This window comes from Thamnophis sirtalis, unplaced genomic scaffold, assembly GCF_051295495.1.
Source record: "Thamnophis sirtalis isolate CommonGarterSnake01/CBP01778 unplaced genomic scaffold, rThaSir2_p1.2 scaffold_3, whole genome shotgun sequence".
Lineage (NCBI taxonomy): Eukaryota > Metazoa > Chordata > Lepidosauria > Squamata > Natricidae > Thamnophis > Thamnophis sirtalis.
In genome coordinates, this window is record NW_028261383.1 from 105,833,818 (window position 1) to 105,853,447 (window position 19,630).

At 35.6% G+C, this 19,630-nt stretch overlaps 1 protein-coding gene across 1 annotated transcript in view; it reads right to left on the minus strand.

The window, feature by feature from the left end:
* DOCK2 (dedicator of cytokinesis 2) overlaps positions 1 to 19,630 on the minus strand; it is a 293,899-nt gene that overhangs the window by 258,475 nt on the left and 15,794 nt on the right. Inside the window, exons 5-14 of the mRNA XM_087709665.1 lie at positions 18,713 to 18,809; positions 16,850 to 16,998; positions 14,236 to 14,371; positions 11,935 to 12,089; positions 11,228 to 11,309; positions 9,582 to 9,717; positions 7,721 to 7,796; positions 7,129 to 7,202; positions 6,654 to 6,779; positions 5,248 to 5,372 (exon numbers count right to left, since the gene is read on the minus strand). Of these exons, the coding sequence (XP_087565791.1) occupies positions 5,248 to 5,372; positions 6,654 to 6,779; positions 7,129 to 7,202; positions 7,721 to 7,796; positions 9,582 to 9,717; positions 11,228 to 11,309; positions 11,935 to 12,089; positions 14,236 to 14,371; positions 16,850 to 16,998; positions 18,713 to 18,809 (1,156 nt within the window). The remainder of the gene's footprint in view (positions 1 to 5,247; positions 5,373 to 6,653; positions 6,780 to 7,128; positions 7,203 to 7,720; positions 7,797 to 9,581; positions 9,718 to 11,227; positions 11,310 to 11,934; positions 12,090 to 14,235; positions 14,372 to 16,849; positions 16,999 to 18,712; positions 18,810 to 19,630) is intronic.

Genomic DNA, 19,630 nt, shown 5'->3' on the forward strand with positions numbered 1-19,630 from the left:
AACAGATCCCCATTCCTTCCAAAAGGTGCTTTTGAAAAGGAAGAAAACAGAATTGGCGTGCCAGATAGCCAATGAAGATGGCAAACTGCTACCAGGCAATAAACACTAGCTAGGATAACTAGTGTTAGGATAACTCAGCTCCTATTTTGTTTCAGTCCTCTCTCTGATAAAAATGCACATGTTCCACAAGAAATATTTAATGAAGTGGCTCGTGATATGCTGATTAGCAAGCTAATTAGGTGTGAACTGGATGGCATGACAATTAAGTGGAGACATTGTTGGCTTGAGAATCGTCCATGGAGATTCATACTCCCTAAGAGTTTCTCACCATCCTGGAGGGAAATACAGAGTGGAGTGCTCCATGGTTCAGTGCTGCTGCCTCTTGTGCTTCAGCATTTTAATTAATTAATTAATGGCAAATGACATGACAGTGGGTGAGAGAGGTAACACCAGAAGGCAGAAATAAACTGTCACAATAAGTTAGAGAAACAGACTGAAAATCACAAACTGGAATTTAGCCAGGCAATTGCAGAATTCTTCAGTTAAAAGACAGGCGCAAAGCATACAGCTACAAATAGTCCTCGACTTACAACAGTGCATTTGGTGACTGTTCAAAGTTACAATGGCACTAAAAAAGTGACTTGGTTTTCACACTTATGGCCATTGCAACATTCCCATGATCACATGATCAAAATTCAGATGTTTTTGCAATTGATTCATGTGTATAATGGTTGCCGCTTTTACAACTTTCTGCAAAATCACCGGGGAAGCCATTTTAACTTAACAACTGTATTACTAACTTAACTGCAATGATTCACTTAGCAACCATTGTATGAAAGTTCGTAAAATGGGGCAAAACTCACTAAACAAATGTTTCATTTAGCAACATAAATATTGGCCTCAGTGATGGTCGTAATTCAAAAGCTACCTGTATAAAATGGGGAATACCTGGCTAAGCAATAAAACTTTGGAGGGGGGAATGGAGGAATGAGTTTTGAGGATAAAATGAATATGAGTCTGTAGCATAATGCAGCTGTGGTTTTAGGCTTCCTGAATAGGAAGTACAATTTCTAAAATAATCCCACTTCTGATCCACCTGTTGCCCTCTCCACCTCCTTCAATATTGGATCTTGATCTAGATGTGTCATTTTAGGAACGGTGAAGAGCAATGGGAACATGTTCAAAGAAGGACGATAAAGATGATTAGACATTAGAAATTAAATCCTATGAAAAGAAATTGAAGGACCTGGAAATCTTTAGCTTGGAGAACAAAAGGTGCTGGAGGGAGATTATAGCACTGTTCAAATACATAAAAGGGTGGTACATGGACAACAGCCAGGAATTGTTCTTTCTTGGCAGAGGACAGGACTCAGAATAATAGATTCAAGTTACAAGAAGGCAGATGGTGCTTTAATGCTACAAGAAAGTATTAAATTGACAATGGAAGGATTTAGTAAGGGATATGGTGGGTTCCCCTTCACATGATGTATTTCAGCAAAGATTAAACAGTTGTCTGTTATGGTACTTCAGTTTGAATTTTTATATGGAACAGGCAGAAGAGGATAGCCTAAGTGATATTTCCAAACTCTGTCATTCTCTGATTTTTTTTCTGTGCTCAGGAATTCTGAAAAGTTAATGTGACAGGCACAACTATTTGGAAAGTTTGATTAGTGGCAGCTTCAGGAGCGCCAACACTGCAAATAAATACATAAAATACAAAGTTTAACAAAAAATATCTAGGGAAAGCAAAGAACGAATAGCCTTTCACAAAAGTTGTCAATCCTGTTGAGCCCAATTTAGAGTAGTAGAGGATTTCATAAACAGAAGAAAAAGAATCCAAAGAACTTATTTCTTCTATTCGTGGTAACTAGTAAAGTGGGTCTACTTCTCCGTCTATGAAGAGTAACTAATGGTAATAGAAATGGCCAGAGTGGGATCAGCATTCATGGACATGCAGATAAGAAAGATATTAGGAGATAGGAAAAAATAGACATCATAATGTGTAAAGGTCTTGGCAGTTACAGAATTAACATCCTACTCTTTCTTCCTCTTCTTTTAATAATGCTTCAAAGTGTGTGTATGTGTGTGTTTGTGTGTTTGTTCGGTTGTTTGTATATGTGTCTGGATGGACATTCAGACAGACAGACAGAATTTCCCCAACATATTATTTTTAGATTATATTATTTTTTATGTTTTGGTTTTGTATTATTTTACAGTATAATTTGATTGTTTATTGGTAACCTATGACGACCACTAAGTGTTGTATCTTATGATTTTTGATCCTTGTATTCTATTTTATTTTATTTTTCTTTATGTATACTGAAATCAAATGCACCAAAGACAAATTCATTGTGTGTCCCATCACACTTGGCCAATAACGAATTCTATTCTATTATATATTTTATGTATATCCCTTTATTGTGTCTTCTTGTTGAAGATGGACAACCAAATAAACATTCTAAATACATAAATAAACATATTCATATGGATTTGGGGGACAGGAATCTCCAAAATTGCTTTCAATTGGGCAGGATTTATATATATATATATATTGATAACTTGTGAGAGTATCAATTAAACATGACTTTATCTTCTTTTGGAATAAATAAACTGGGTGGTTTTTTTTTTAATGTTTTCATCATGTAGCTATTCTTTTCTTTAAATGCCCTCTTAATTTCTTCCTTCCCATTTCAATCAATTCTATTCATTCCACAGGAAAATCCCTGGAAATTTAACAATGCAAGAAGGTAATTAGTTTCAAACTTTCCTGTGAAAAGAATTGTTGGCTGATTATGTGTGTTATTTTGCACCTCTTCTCATTTTACAATTTTCTGTTTAATTTAATTTTTTATCGCATCAGAAGCATCTGTAACTGAGCCAACACTGCACATCAAAAATACATGAAGTAAGTTTGTATTAATTTGAAGGGAAAGCAAAGGAAGAAATAAATGCATTGCATTTAATAAATAAATTACCCTTATCATCTTATTATACCACATGCAGCCCTGGACACCTAGTTTGTTATTTATATACATTAACTATATTATATATTTTGCATCTGACCCAAAAAGATTCCTTCTCACTCAATGCGGCCCAGACAAGCCCATATTTTAGAGCAAATATTGGATTTGAGATACAGTCATGAATCTTCATTGATTTTCAGAAGGAATCATTCAAGACAAATTTACATCATCAACATAGTATGTTTGATCTGCAGAAGTGGGCCTCAATGTTTTTGTTTAATGCCTTATTTTATCATTCCATTGTGTTTTTATACTTGTTGACTACCCAGAGTTTTTTCCGGTAGATAGGGAGCCATATAAATATTTTCAATAAACATACAAATAAATAAGTAGGCATATTACAATGTTGCCTATGCTTTAATAATTTTAATATGTTCTTTAGTACTTGTTACTGAAGCAAAGCAATTTTACAACATATTTATATATTTTAATCTTCCGACATCACAAAAAGTTAACCCAGTAACTAAAAGGACAAAAGATTGTACAGTTCTATCCTTCAACATTTTTCATTACTTTTCCTCTCATGGAAACTGCTGTCTGAAACAGTCACCTTAGTCCTCACGTCACCAGGATGAAAAAAAGAAGGCATGAGCTTCCTTTCATTAACATGTAGGGAGGATTAGAAAATTATTATCCGATGTGGAGGTCTTTCAAAATAATAATCCAACATAGAAGTTTTTGACTATTAGACCTATGCAAAACTTCAAAGAGGTACTACACTTTGACAAAGCTTTCAACAATACTTTCTCTCAAAGCTGCTTTGTAGAGGTTCCCTTTAAATTTGATAGTCATGTGATTATTATAGAGATGTGCCAGCATGGTCTCTTCCAATTTAGGCCCTGATAATATTCTATTATTAACATTTACCTCCCTCCACTTTGTAGACATAGACATCTGTGGGACCTTCTTGACAACTATATTACAAATGCTTTATATTTAGACACAGATGCTTCAGTAATAATTGCCTCAGTTGGCGGTAATGATACCATTTTACGGGCTCCTTTTAATTGGCCTCTCCCCTCCCAACAAAGAAAGAACATATTCCCATGTTAAACAAACTAAAACATAGTAACAAGGCAGTTTTTTTTTTAATTGGCCCAATTAGTTTGGAGATAATTTGGATTTGTCATTCTTAGATTTTATTTTTAATACTTTCCCTTATCTTAGTAACAAAACAAAATAGGTAGTCTTCAACTTACAACAGTTCATTTAGTGAACATTCAAAGCTACAACGGCACTGAAAAAAGTGACCATTTTTCACAGTTTCAATCTTTGTAGCATCCCCATGATCATGCGATCAAAATTCAAACTTGGCAACTGGTTCATACTTATGCCCATTGCTGTGTCCCAACTTCTGCAACCTTTTGACAGAGTCAATGGAGAAGCTACAGACACATACCAGGTTATTAACTTATCAGCTGCAGTGATTCACTTAACAACTCTGGCAAGACAGTTTATATAAGGGGGGGAAGTCACTTAAATGTCTCATTTATCAACAGAAAATTTGGTCTCAATTGTGGTCATAAGCTGAGGACTAACTGTGATTAGGTTCCCAATATTCCAGGATTCTGAAATTTTCAACAAGCTCTTTGGTAAGTGTTAATTAACAAAGAAAAATCTGATATTTGTCACTTTTTAATTGCCAGGTTGAATTCCCATTTCTTGCACCTGTGGCTATATATGGAAATTGAATAAGCTCACACTCTCATAACAAATGTGCAGGTTGAAGCGTGAAACAAATGCTGTGAAATGTACTAAAAGACAAACACTGAGCATTTTAAAGGAGTAATTGCTGAATCTGACTAGCTGGCATTTTGCCTTGGTCTTCCATTATCAAACAAACATCTCAAGTTTAAAAGTTCCTCTTTCTTTCTTCTCAGTTCACACTTGGTATACCTTGGTGGTATATATACTTCATACTTCTTATATGCCATACAGCACACTAAACCATAAACTAGGCTGTAGCAATTATGATGCTGGATTACACTAAAAACAAATCAACTATGCTATGGCTTCTTACAAAGATTAGAATCTGTGAATCCAGTCTTTGTTTCATGAGTTGGATAAAACAAGTTGCAAAAATTAGCTTAGAAATGCACATTTCTGCAGACAGAATTTCTGGACCAAAGTCACTAGATTCAGTTTCAAACTCTACAGAGGAAAATGCCACTAGCCTTTAACCATGTTTTTAAAAAAATATACATTAAGAGCAGAAAGCACTTACGGGTATCACTTTCCCATCTTCATCGCAGACACACATATTGACTTCTACATTTCTCTGGGTAGTTTTATTAAATTTATCTAAATCTCCACATAGCAAGGTAATGTAGATGTCATTTCTTACATCGCCTGCGAAGGAAACGGAAAAAGTTTGAAGTAAGTTGCTATAGTGACAAAGCACATTAAAAGATATTTCTTCTGTACTCTGGATTATACTAGAACATTCAACAGGAAAATGAAGTTAATCTTAATGCTGACTTCATTGTCCCTTCAGGAAAAGGATGATTGTAGCTCCATTATCAATGGATAATCCTCATTCTGCAGTGACACCTTCTGGTGAACTTTAGTCAAATCAGCTAACTGAGAAAGTGGCAAGGATAAAACAGAAGTCAAAGCATTGTGCCATGAAGGCTATTGCAGTGAATAAAAGAGGACAGGGTGGGAAGACAAAAAATGGGAAGGGCAAATTTCTCTTGAAAACAAGCCTCTTTCATCTTCACCTAAAAACATATAAAAATCAGACAAACTCCTCTTCTTTTAAGATGAAGTTTTTGCTTCCTTGGTCTTGAATCTATGGAAGATGCACCTTTTTCATCAGTTTTTGAATAGTCAGTAATGTTAACTTCTTTGTTTTGTAAGCTCTTATATGTCAAATAGCATAAAAACATAAGTATGCAAATAGATTAAAGTACACACACATACAAGTAAAACATGCCTTTATAATAATGGGGGAAAAGAGAAATGAGAAGGGGAAGCAGAAGGGGAGGGGGAAGAGGAAGAGGAGGAGGGAGGAAGAGACAGAGTGGGGGAGGGGGAGGAGGAGGAGGAGGAAGAAGACGACTATCTGGATGCCATTAATTTCCTACTGAAGGTGAAAAAATTAATTGAAGAGAAACACTCATAAATCTATTCTTTTCACATAAACATTTGGCATGAAAAAGAAATAAAAATATAATGGCCAGAGGGAATAAAGTAGAGGATTTAAGTATATTTAAAGAAAAGTTATATTGCAGTTTGATCACTTTATGAATAATATTATCATATTTAATTTCAACACAATCCAATCTGGACCTTAGGAAATAAAATTTGCTTATTACAGTAATTGATGTAGATACTGGGATCAATTTAATTTTGATTTAATGAAGAGTTATAAGAAAATTATAGATCTAAGTAATGATGCCTTTATCTTTTCCCTTTATGTCAGGGAGGGAGGGAAGAAGGAAGGAAGGAAGGAAGGAAGGAAGGAAGGAAGGAAGGAAGGAAGGAAGGAAGGAAGGAAAGACAGAAAGAAAGAAAGAAAGAAAGAAAGAAAGAAAGAAAGAAAGAAAGAAAGAAAGAAAGAAAGAAAGAAAGAAAGAAAGAAAGAAGAAAGGACCTTTCAATTTAAAACAAAAAGGATCGGTACCATACCTGGCATGATTATTTCAGGAAAGCCAAGCTTCCTAGCAACAACTGTTGTCCTGTCAACGAGGTGAGGATAGTCCTTTCTAATATGAGTAATGTCTCCAACAAGCATTTTCATAGTTACCCATAATCCTGTATGACATACAAAGATAAAAAAAAGACTTATCATGAAATGGGAACTAAGAGTTAAAAAAATATATAGACAACAAAGCCTAATTGAGAAGTTCTATTCTAAAACGCATTCACGTAAGCAAGTAACTCACGCAACCACAGTAGACTCAAACTCCACACTACTGAAGTTTTTGTTGTATGAACAAGGGGCTCCATTTAAAGCTCATATAACTAAACATATTAGAAAGTGTGTGTCTCTTTATTAATATTGCTGATTCCTAGTACAATGTGGCTTAAAGGTCTCCAATCATGCTATCACTTTAAGGATATAGATATGGGAGGCAGGAGTAAAAACAAGCATGTACTTCACCTTGCCCGCCACTGTCACTTTTGAATGTGGTAACCTTGTTTAAAAGATTGTGCAAAAACTCATTCTCTGGAACTCTGAAAGAAAAAGAAAAAGATTACTGCAAACCAAAGGTATATAGTGAATCAAACTCAATTGAGACAACTTTTTCATCAGTACTTGAATGTGAAGCAGTACGTTTAAAGTATCAAGCACAGTTATTGAATATGTGATAAGGGAAGACTTCTTAAACATAAAACAACAAATGCTTCAAAGCTTAATAAACAGAAGTCAATCGCAAATTCAGTAATTCACATATGGCAAAGGGAAACAACACATTGTTGCTTCAACATTGAGATATAGGACAAAACCTTCTAGAGCTTATTTACAGATACCTGCACAATAATTAGTGTACACTGTGAAAAAGATGATTTAGATTATATGTGCTTTCGGTAAGCAGAAGATTCCTGTATATGAAAAGTACCTTTAGATTCAGTTCGTTCTGATTTATCTTTATAATAACTTGTAAAAAATACTATTACAATATTTGTAATAGTATCCTGACAGAATAACTTTTTTTACACATTAAAAATATTAAACAGCAAAATTGTCTTACGGATGAAAGGGAATGAAATATTGTTTCTCTTCATCACTTTCTGCTTTTCCTTTTATAATGTCTGAGATGTCCATTACTAAGGGAAGAAAACAAAAAGCTCTCAAGGCTTGAAAAAAGGCAACAGGTATAACTTTTGCCCCAGTTAGAATCATATACCTCAAAAACTATATAAAAGAGCATTAGAATCAAACTTTCTTTTGCTTTTCTCCAAAGCAACTTTTAAATCTGATCAAATAAAATATAGGCACACAAATACACTGCAACAAACTTTGTGGATAGCCTGTATGTGAGGAAGCATTGCTCCTGTTAGAAAACTAGTATCTGCCTGAGAAAACAGTATTTGGAAAAACTCAATGATTTGCTCCCCACTTCCGGCATCATCCATTACTTATTTACACATCAGTGAAAAACTGCCGATAACTATAAAAGCCCTAAGTAAATAGCAATTAATTTAGAGCTAGAGCTGACACAGCTGATTTGATATGCTTGCTTAATAATGCATTAGCATTCAAATATTGCTTGCCTGCGCTCTGGTATTATTATTTTTTATTCCCCATATAAAATATTAATGAGATAATGCAAAGGTGAGCAGATTATTTGGAGTTCTTATCTTGTCCTACCATTCTTCCTTAACCTGCTGTTTTCCAAATGAGTTGGATTACAAATTTCTTCAACTCTCTCAACCAGAATGATCATAAGAACTTGCTGGTTATGATGGTTGAAATTTTTAATTCAGCACATCTGGAACTGGGAAGGAAACATTATATAATGTCTGTATCGCCCGAAATACTATGTCTTGTTTTTTTTTTCATGCTGCCAATTTAAAATAAAATCCACCATTCTTTGATCAGCCACCTTTTTCATTGATCTTTTTTTTCAATGACATCTTAAAGAACATCTCACTTAGTAATGTCACTTGGAACAAATTTAAGAAGGGATTGTTGCTTTGGCAGTCACTTTCATCTCTTGACTTTCTCTTGTGATCACACATTAAAAAGAACACTTCTAAGCTACATGTTCAACATTTTCTGTAGGTAATATCTAATTGATAGCATTACAAGGTTTAAATACAAATATAGCTTCATAAATCTCTATGGATATATCAGTATACAAAAAATGTCAGTGCTGGGGGTTAAATAACAGAAGATCAAGTCCAATTATATAAGCAGAATCCTATGTATCCAGTGCCAAAACTTATCCTTATATGCTTGTTGGCAGTGAATATGTTATAAATGCCATGATCTTGGTAAATCTGTATATCAGGTAGCATAAGCTCACATTGACTGGGATTTAAATATACAAGGACAATGGTAATGTGGGAGGTGATGGGGCATTAATAAGCAAGGAGTGGCTAAACAGACATAGGCACAAATGGAATTGTATTAAAAACTGTGAAGGTTTTTTGGGTGTCAACCCTGAAGTTGGGCGAACTGTGGCTATTTTCTCTTGGTAGTTTTGTCTAGGGAAGTTTCTTTTCTCATGGCTTCAGTGCTGACACAGCCTGGAGCAAAGAGGCCAGGGAGGGGGATATAGAGATAGCTGGAGTGTTGTAGCCTAAATAAAATTATTTCTCCTGAGAATCAAGGATGTTGGTGGAGACTGAGGTCATCTAGCAACTGGACTGCATGCTGATTGGACCGTGTGACTGGAGATTCGGGGAAGGGGAAGAAGAGACAGTTTTACTTTTAATTGGGTGAAAATCCAGTGGGGACTTAGAGCCAGTTTTCCACCAGGAATGTTGCCAATTTGATATGTTCCAATAAAATGTTCCTTGAGGAATTTACCTGCCCCGGAGTTCTTATGGAACGGGATGTATTACTTGGAACCCTGACATTTGAATCTTATCCATTGTTTGCCTTACCTGCCACTCCAAAAGGCCTTCTTATGCCCTGAGTATATTTTTTGGTGTTAGTATCTTTGAGTTCCATTTTTCCAAACCGTACAATTTGACAGATCAAATAAATTCGGTCTCTTCCAAGATCTTTGTTTCCAAGATCCTGAGGTAAATAGCAGCAAAATTCAGTTAAACAGACTTACAGTTAAAAAAACTGTGATATCTAAACATCAACATTTTCTGGTTTAATACTGCTGTAATAATGTAACAATAACAACAGGAAAATGTTGTTTCAGCACCACCTGATATAAACAATAAGAATGAAATAGAAACTGCAGAAAACAAAAAATAGAAATAGAAAATAAAGAAAACTAAGAATATACTAAAGAAAATAAAAAATAAAGATTTCCTCCTTCAGCACAGAATGAAGTTTCACATGTGTTGTAAAAAAATTCAAAACAAAATTATTTCACCCTTAAAATTAGTTTGAAAATGTTATTTCCAATCCATCTGAACTCTCAACTCATTTTTTAAACTTTCCCAAGCCAAAGTTGTAATCTTTTGCTGTTAAGAGCCGAGGTGGCACAGTGGTTAAATGCAGCACTGCAGGCTACTTCAGCTGACTGCAGTTCTGCAGTTCGGCTGTTCAAATCTCACCGGCTCAGGGTTGACTCAGCCTTCCATCCTTCCGAGATGGGTAAAATGAGGACCCGGATTGTTGTTGGGGGCAATATGCTGACTCTGTAAACCGCTTAGAGAGGGCTGAAAGCCCTATGAAGCGGTATATAAGTCTAACTGCTATTGCTATTGCTATAAACTTGCACTTAATTCCCCCCCCCCAAAAAAAAAATCCATGCTAGAAACAACTCTCTGAAGCACTTGTGGACCATCTCTGGTTGTCTTCCTTTTTCTGTGGAATTGCAAATTGCTGATCCATCACCAGATCTTCTTTTAGTGTAGTCAATCAGCAAATTCCTGATCCTACTCAGTTCTGCTTTTGTTAGCGTTGTCTTCAGTTTGGCATTTCTTCCCCAGAAGTTCTCAGGTAATTAGAATATAATTTATATGTTTCACTGATTTACTGACTTAGTCATCTGTTGTATTTAGCATAACATCTGTGTACAATATGATAATTTTTATTGTACCACAATATTAATGTTTCTCAAATACAGCTAGATAAAAGCCATAATGATATGGATCAGTTATTCCAAGATGACAATTACCATCTATCCTCAGTGTTTCAGGATTATGTGAGTCTAGTCAAACACTAGATTTAGTCTTACGGCTGAGGTCTCAGTTTAATGGAAATATTTGTCCCCCATATAATTTATTTGAAAAAGTTAGTTTCTACTAAAAAAAAAACTAAAAAAAAAATTCTTTGTAAAAAAAAATATTATTTTCACCTGTCAGGCAATCTTTTTTTAACCATGGTTAGTTACGTAAGATACAATAGCTGAGTTTGCCCAAGTCAAAAACACATAATGCCTTTGTATTATATGTAAAGTTAGCCATAGAGAGAGAATGAATAAAGTGAAGTCAATTCAGAGGTCAATTAGCAAAATTCTGCTAATTCTGTTTCCCGTGGACAGATGAGAAATACTTGATTCTGCAAGTTTTCCAGAAAAGGTACAGGTAGTATGAGTGGTTGGAGTGAAAGGATTATGTTTACTCACAGTGAAAACCACTTTCAGATTGTTGAAATTGTCAATTTCTTTTACAAAACCTTTGCTCCCCCATCTCACCAAATAATTTTCACTGTGGAAAAACAAACATTATATAAACTCAGATTGTCACAATGAAATAACACTGTATAAAATATTGGCAAGAAATTTTAAATTATATTAAGTGCATCATTGAAAATTCTACCAAGTAAGTTTCATCAGCTCCTGCAACTTCAGTCATTATGCTTGGCTAAACCTAGAGCAATGGGGAAAGCCTGAGACAATGGTTAATAATTATGTAAAGATACAAGCAGTTCCATTAACCTATTAAAATAACATAGGCTTTGATGCAAACCTGGGCTACCTATAAGTCATTCTGATGTCTTAGCAAATGATTCATTAATATAAATAAGTCTGTTCATAACTATGTATGTTTAATTTCAACACATCGCAAATTCATCCAAACCTCAAGAGATTGTCATAATCCACACCAGTGGTGGGTTCCTACCGGTTCAGACCAGTTCAGCTGAACCGGTAGTGGTTTGGCAGCCTGGGTTGCTGGAGCCAGCAGTGTGTGTGTGTTTGTGTGCGGTATGGCCATGACCAAACTGGTAGTAGTGACTACTTGAACCTACCCCTGATCCACACAATCTCACACAAACATTTAAGTTTCTTAGGAAAATGAACACTGTGCATCAGTGGAAAAAAACCTGGCATACCTTATCACTGTATGCTTATTGGGATCATAGAGGGACATGAAAAGTTCAGCATCTTCCCCTATTTTGCAGACAAAATTTCTTACAAAGACATAAAGGCTGTGTGTGGGGGATGAAGTATTTCGGCAGAAAGTTCCATATATAGGCTCATCTTTTGACTGAGAACCAACAACAAATAAGAGAAAGAGATGTTATTAGAAAAACAGCAAAAGAACTTGATAAACAGATTTGCTTTTTTTTAAAAAAAAATGTTAATGCTACATCACATCTTTGTGGTCAGGAACATTTAAACCACAACATTTATCACACTTTCCCCAACTTTTCCTGCCCAGTTGTGCTGAAATATAATTCCCATAATGTTTGGTCATTTTCAATACCTGAGATGCAAAATTAAGTAAATTAAGTAAACTGCTGTAAATATCTACAAAGACCTCTCTACTTCTGAAATCAAACATCTTTTTATATGTATAAGGCAGCCTTTCCCAAACTGTGAGGTATGTCTCTCTTTATGCTGGTACAAAGTCCAGGGTGAGTATGAAAAACCATTAACAGTTGTTAAATTATTACAATAAATTCACATTTCCCAAAATATTACCCTCACCTGAATAACCTAGTAGTGATGCTTTTTTTAAATAAATTAACAAATATATATTTTTCATTGTATTGCTTTCATTGTTTATTTGTGTTCATTTTATTTTTGGGGATTTTTAGAGGAGGCATCAGTGGTGGGATTCAAATAATTTAACAACCGGTTCTCTGCCCTAATGACCATCTGGGTAGGTGGGGCTCGGTGGTCATGTGACTGGGTGGGCGTAGCCAACTCAAGGTCACTGAGGTCAATGGGTGCTTCGCCTTAGCTTTACAATGTAATAAGGGTTAACCAGAAAGGCAGTTTCTGTAAGCAGGTCAATAAAGATTAGGCTAGAAACAACACCAGAATGTTTTCTTCCTGCCTTCCTTACAGGATTAGCCCTGTAAAGTGAAAAAAAACAAAAGGAGATTTCTTCCAACAATCAGAGCCAAGGTGGCGCAGTGGTTAAATGCAGCACTGCAGGCTACTTCAGCTGACTGCAATTCTGCAATTCGGCTGTTCAAATCTCACCGGCTCAGGGTTGACTCAGCCTTCCATCCTTCCGAGGTGGGTAAAATGAAGACCCGGATTGTTGTTGGGGACAATATGCTGACTCTGTAAACTGCTTAGAGATGGCTGAAAGCCCCATGAAGCGGTATATAAATCTAACTGCTATTGCTATTGCTATTGGTTCTCTGAACTACTTAGAAAGTTACCAACCGGTTCGCCCAAATAAGTGTGAACTGCCTGAATCCCACCACTAGGAGGCATGTACATAAAGATTGTGATAGCAAAAAGGAAACTCTGGTATAAACTGTTCTTCTCCATACCTACTTTGTACTGTAGATCTTGTTCACACAATAGTTATGGAATGCTACAATTGTAACTTTTTAGGTATTACTGATTTTTTAAATCATATGTAGCATTGTCTGCTGGTTTTAGGTTTAAGTTAATTCAGCATTAATTTTCAGGGAAAAGACAGGTACTTTTTTTCCCACTAAGCCAGAAATTAGATCATGGAGATCTCACACAAAAAAAATAAAAGGTCTGTTCAGGAAATAGTGTGCTTAAACATATCGTGTCCCAGCAGACATGAATACCTGAAGATAGTCTGGCATTGCTCACTGTGCACAATTGTTATTACCATTATGATAACCTTGGAATCTGGGACTTCAATAGGAATTCAGAATAAAAGAGTTGTATCTACAAACATCAAGAAAAACTACTTTGCTGCAAAGAATGTAGTTTAAGTTACTAGCTTTTAGAAAATCTGAATTGGTGTGATGCTCACTTTCGTCATACAAACATTATTTGACTTAAAGCTTATAAACATGGATAATAGGAAGGCCTTGTCCTCCCTTCTAAATTTTATCTTGTCTCCCCATTTTTTACAAAGATTCACCAATGCACATTGTTTTTAAAGACCAAGTAAGGTATATCTGACTTTAAAAAAAAACAATTGCTATAGTCCTTTTGGTCTGCACCAATATGTGTGTAAATTGGAAGTCTAAGTTATGTGACTGGTTTATTGATGGATTGAAATCGGCATTTTAAAAAAGCTGGGAATTCAGAATAAATTCTTGGTGTGAGGAGATATTTTTAATATACATACTGAATCAAGCAGGAGAAGTGATTGCTAAGGTGCTCCTGATGCTTTTACAGATTAATCGTTCATGGGAATAAACAAGGAAAGCTGTGTTTGAAAGTAGAAAGATGGAATGCAAACCCCATACCGTTTCTTCTTTAATTCTTTCTGTGATTTTTTTTGTAGCTTCTGTATGTGCGTGGAAGAGACTGATGACACTGGTTTTGTCAGGATCCAAAATATTGCCATCTTCATCTCTAACAATCAGGTCCAGCTCTAGAATCCTGTAGATATAAATGGAAAGTGTCATCTGCAACATTAAAGGCCATCCTTCAGTTTCAAATGGACATCACACTACAAATATCTTACGTTTCATTTCAAGTTGTTTGAAATCTCATTGTCTGTTTATCTTTGAGGTGTGATTTAAAAATTAAGACATTCATCCAAAACCAAACACCGTGTCTGAGGCATAGCAAAAAGTTTGGGTTAACATATCATATAATGAGGATAATGCATAATGGTGAATGGCATCCTGAATGAACTGTAAATATAATTAACATCCATGATTTTGCAATGAAAGAAACAATTTTTGAGGAGTCCAAGTAACTGTAGCTTGCAAAGATGAAATGCAGAACTTTCAATCCTTTAGCTGAGTGTATACAATATGCTGAGTCACAAATTGGCCAATCCCATTTTGTTTAAGTGAACCCAGCCAATGTTTGTACTTATGGTGCAATGTGTCATGGAAACTCCAAAACTAGATTGATAAATCTTCCTCTTCCTACTTCTGGGGAGTTACTATTTGCATCTGAAGAGAAGCCACACCTATGGTGCCTATAGGTGTTTTCCTTGAAATTAAGACAAAACAAGATTAAACAGGCAATAATCTAGACTGTTTCCCTTCAAATTCTCCTCTATCTCCAAACAACTATTTTTTTATTAAGATATTAATTTTAACTGGCATCACTCTGACATGATTAAGGGCAGTATGTTGAGAGTCCAGATGATATTTCTTTGCCTTTTGTTTACCTTAGCTTTGTTTATACTCTTCACCTTGCACCTGAACATGTGGAATGACAACATGATAGCATGCTCTGTAAGGGAGAAGGTATAAGAAGAACTGCTGTAAAGACCTAGGCTAGAGAGAAACTGTGTGTGGACTTCCTAATGAAGTTGTAAGCTTGTTCCTTTTGATCAAGGATTGTTGTTGCTGTTTTGCCTTTCCATATTTGTATTAACTGTTTTCATTTGGTGAAGTAAAATCTTACTTTCATTCTTTGAGATCCTTTAAGAATCTGCCTGTACTTTGTGTATCTTCCTACCTTTTTATATGACTTACTGCTTCAAACATTTTTCATCTTTTAAACAATGCTTAAATAATGAGATGCAGAACTCTGAAATGATAGACGTAAAAAAAATATCCTGCATTTTGCAAAAGCCACTTTTAAAAAATGCCCTAAAATACTTTCGGAAAACTCACTCCAACTTTGCCTAATAAAAGAGGGATAGTTGTGTGTTTTCTGGTTTTTTTTGTTTAATGAAATGCAAATTAAAAATCTAAGATGCCCTTTCCATTCAATATATCTTATTCCAGAACATCCAGCCCAAGCACTTCCCTTTGCTGCTCCTATAGATAAGCTTTGTATATGAAATATTTATCAGCCACATTGTCTTTTTCTCCATGGTTGCTCTGGAATGTAGTCTAACAGATGTAATATGTTTACTATCTTCATATTACCTCCTGTACAGAATTTGTGACTTGGGATGGGAAATAAAAAGAAAAAAGTAACAGAAGATCAAGATCCAAAAAAGCAAAACAAGTATTAGTATCCTAAAAACAGTAAGGAGAAGGAGACAATATAATATATAAGCACCATAAAATCATCAAATCAGTTTTTCTAATGAGCACTTAAAATAGAATAAAATAGAATAGAATAGAATAGAATAACAGAATTGGAAGGGACCTTCAAGTCTAACCACCTGCTTAGGCAGGAGACCCTACACCACTTCAGACAAATAGTTGTCCAATCTCTTCTTAAAAACTTCTAGTATTGGAGCATTCACAACGTCTGGGGGCAGGTTTTTCCACTGATTAATTGTTCTAACTGTCAAGAAATTTCTCCTTAGTTCTAAGTTGCTTCTCTCCTTGATTAGTGTCTACCCATTGCTTCTTATTCTACCCTCAGGTGCTTTGGAGCTTGACTCCCTCTTCTTTGTGGCAGCCCCTGAGATATTGGAACACTGCTATCATGTCTCCCCTAGTCCTTCTTTTCATTAAACTAGACATACCCAGTTCCTGCAACCGTTCTTCATATGTTTTAACCTCCAGTCCCCTAATCATCTTTGTTGCTCGGCTCTGCAGTATTTCTAGATTCTCAACATCTCTCACATCATGGCAACCAAAACTGGATGCAGTATTCTAAGGGTGGTCTTATCAAGTTATTATAAGTTGGTATTAACACTTCACGTGATTTTGATTCTATCCCTCTGTTTATGCAGCCCAGAACTGTGTTGGCTTTTTTGGCAGCTGTTGCACACTGCTGGCTCATATTTAAATGATTGCCCACTAGGACTCCAAGATCCCTCTCACAGTTACTACTATTGAGCAAGGTACCACATATACTGTAACTGTGCACATAATATATTCTATTATAGTGTTCTCAAAAGCAATGCTAAGGTTAGCAAACCTAAGGAATCTCAGCTTCTAATATGCCAAGTTAATTCTATTTCTAAAATACTTTGATAGCAATATCGGAACTTACTTGTTGCCATAATCAATTTTGGAAGTGACCTTTTGTTTCAGTTCTTTCAATTCATCTTTGGGCAATGTCCCTGAGAGGAGCTGTGATCTCCACTCCATTAACTCGCACATCATCGCTTGTACCTGCTGGAAGGGTTCTTTCTTGCTTGCCTGAAAAAGGAAACAATTCAAACTTTAGCTTATTTAAAATTTCAATTGCTGTTTGTCACTGTGGTTAAGCAACCCCTTTATGACAGCAGAATCAGTATATTTTCTCTAAGTGGAAGTGATCCTATTTTTCCCCAATCTACAAAAACCCTGGGGATAGAATAGAATAGAATTCTTTATAAGCCAAGGACACAAGGAATTTGTCTTTGGTGCATATGCTCTCAGTGTACATAAAAAGACAGGATGCATCAATGAAGAATCATAAGGCACAACAATTAATGATAGTCATAGGTACAAATAAGCAATCAGGAAACATTCAATATCAATGTAAATTGTAAGGATACAAGCAACAAAGTTAAAGTCATGCAGTCATGAGAGGAAATGGGTAATAGGAACGATGAGAAGACTAATAATAATAATAGTAATGCAGCCTTAGTGAATAGTTTGACAGTGGTGAGGGAATTATTTCTTTAGCAGAGTGATGAAGTTCGGGGGGAAACTGTTCTTGTTTCTGGTTGTCTTGGTGTGCAGTGTTTTATAGCATTGTTTTAGGGAGGAGTTGTAACAATTTATCAAAACATAATCAAAATATAATAGATATTTAAAACACAAGCCTCAGTTTATATTGAAAGTGCTTAGTGCTTTATTGTGACTGAAGGTAGGGTGGACTATTGTAAAACAGGTAAGACCCCAAGTATGATCACAGAATAGAAAATTTGGCATAAACCAAAACCCAGCAATCCAGCAAAAGGATTATTGTTTTCTGAACATGACATAGGAACCTATATCTCTAGGCATTTTAGAATATCCTTCCTTTCACAGCAATGACATTTTTTTCCTAATTAAAAAATTGTTTGCATGCCTCCAGCTCTACTACAGGGAAAATGAAGCAACTGCTCTAAGTTGTGACAGCTTTCCAATAATTCCTTCTGATCCACCTGGCTCTTCTGCTTCCTTGGAGATCTACTAAAAAGCTAGTCCCGTGCTTTTTAAATTAATCAACTACCTCTGGAACCTTTTCTTGAAGCATAATCAATTACCAATCCGGTTGCTTGTGTTGAGGAAACAGAACGGATTGCCAAATTTTCCGGACCCTTTCAGGATGAGTTCAAAAAAAATATTCTAGGTTTTTGCTTTGTGTCTTAATTGTGGCTTACTTTGACCTATTCTCATTATTCTCATCCATATAGTGAACATGGGAACTCAATAGCAAATACATTAGAAGTGTTCTCTCTTTTTAAAATGACCCCTCCTTTATCCAAAATAAACTTTATACCAGTGTGATCTTTGGGCGCACAAAATTCATTTTCTTTAAATTGGACAGGTTATGCATTAAAAAAGAAGCCGGTCAGCTGTTTAGAAATAACATAAGAGCAGTTTTTCTGCATAAGCAAAGCCATAGGTTCTAAATCACCCAGAGCTTTCACATTCTCCTAGCAGTGCATTTGTGCATGGTGCATTAAAGATCATTCAAAGGTTGAAATCACATAACACTCAAAAGTGGAATTACACAACAGCCTCTTAAATAATTGAAGCTAAATCTTGCAATGAAGGGATTTCTTCCAGCACTTTCAGAGCAGTTATGTATTCATAAAATTAAATACAAAATACATTGGCTTGCTGGATAACCAAGCCTACTGACGTGGCACTTAATGCAACTAAAGCTTCTTCTTGAGCAGTCATAAAATTTCCCTGCAAGAAAGGAAGAATAACTCACCACATACAGTTGTTTCCAAATGCTACCCCATTCCCATAATGTGCTGGTAACCTCTTGTACCAATGGAATCTCAGCAGGTATTACATTTTCCGCATTTCTGAGCCAAAGGACAAATACTGTGTTATAATACAATTTAACATTATACATGTGATCAGCAACCCAAGTGAAAAACCAGAAATGGAACTGTCCAATATGAAAGCTGGGTCCATAGCTAAACATCTCACAGATAGATATTTGAGACAGACAATCCTGAATTGACACTCAGACAGGCTCCTCTGGTTCCCATTCTAAACTAGATGTTCCATACATCTCCTGAATATTTGCTTGTAAATGCAGTGCTGAGAAGTAATGGAAGGAGAGGAATGAATGAAATCAGAAAAGATGTAGAAAAGATTTGTCTTTTTTAAATGAAAGCATTGTAATTCTTGACTACTGATTACCTATACCTAACCACAAGATTTTCAAATACCTTCTTATGCTTTTTGGACTTCCAAACATGGTCAGGATGGACCATTCTGCCAAACATGGTCAGAATGGATAAACGACTGTCTATTCTTTACTGATCTGCAAACATAGGCTCCATTCAAACAAAAATCTAAACTATAAAAGGTGTTTTAAAAACCACAATGAGTAAGACAATAGTGATCAAATTCTTTCACATCTTAGCAAGTTGCATGAACCAAGCCATCATATTAGGTAAAAATGTGCTGCCTGCAGTTTGACAGTTTGATTCTCATCGGCTCAAGGTTGACTCAGCCTTCCATCCTTCCGAGGTCAGTAAAATGAGGACCCATATTGTTGAGGGCAATATGCTGACTCTGTAAACTGCTTAGACAGGGCTGCAAAGCACTGTGAAGCAATATACAGTATAAGTCTAAGTGCTATTGCTATTCATATACCAGACCAGTACTTTAAAAT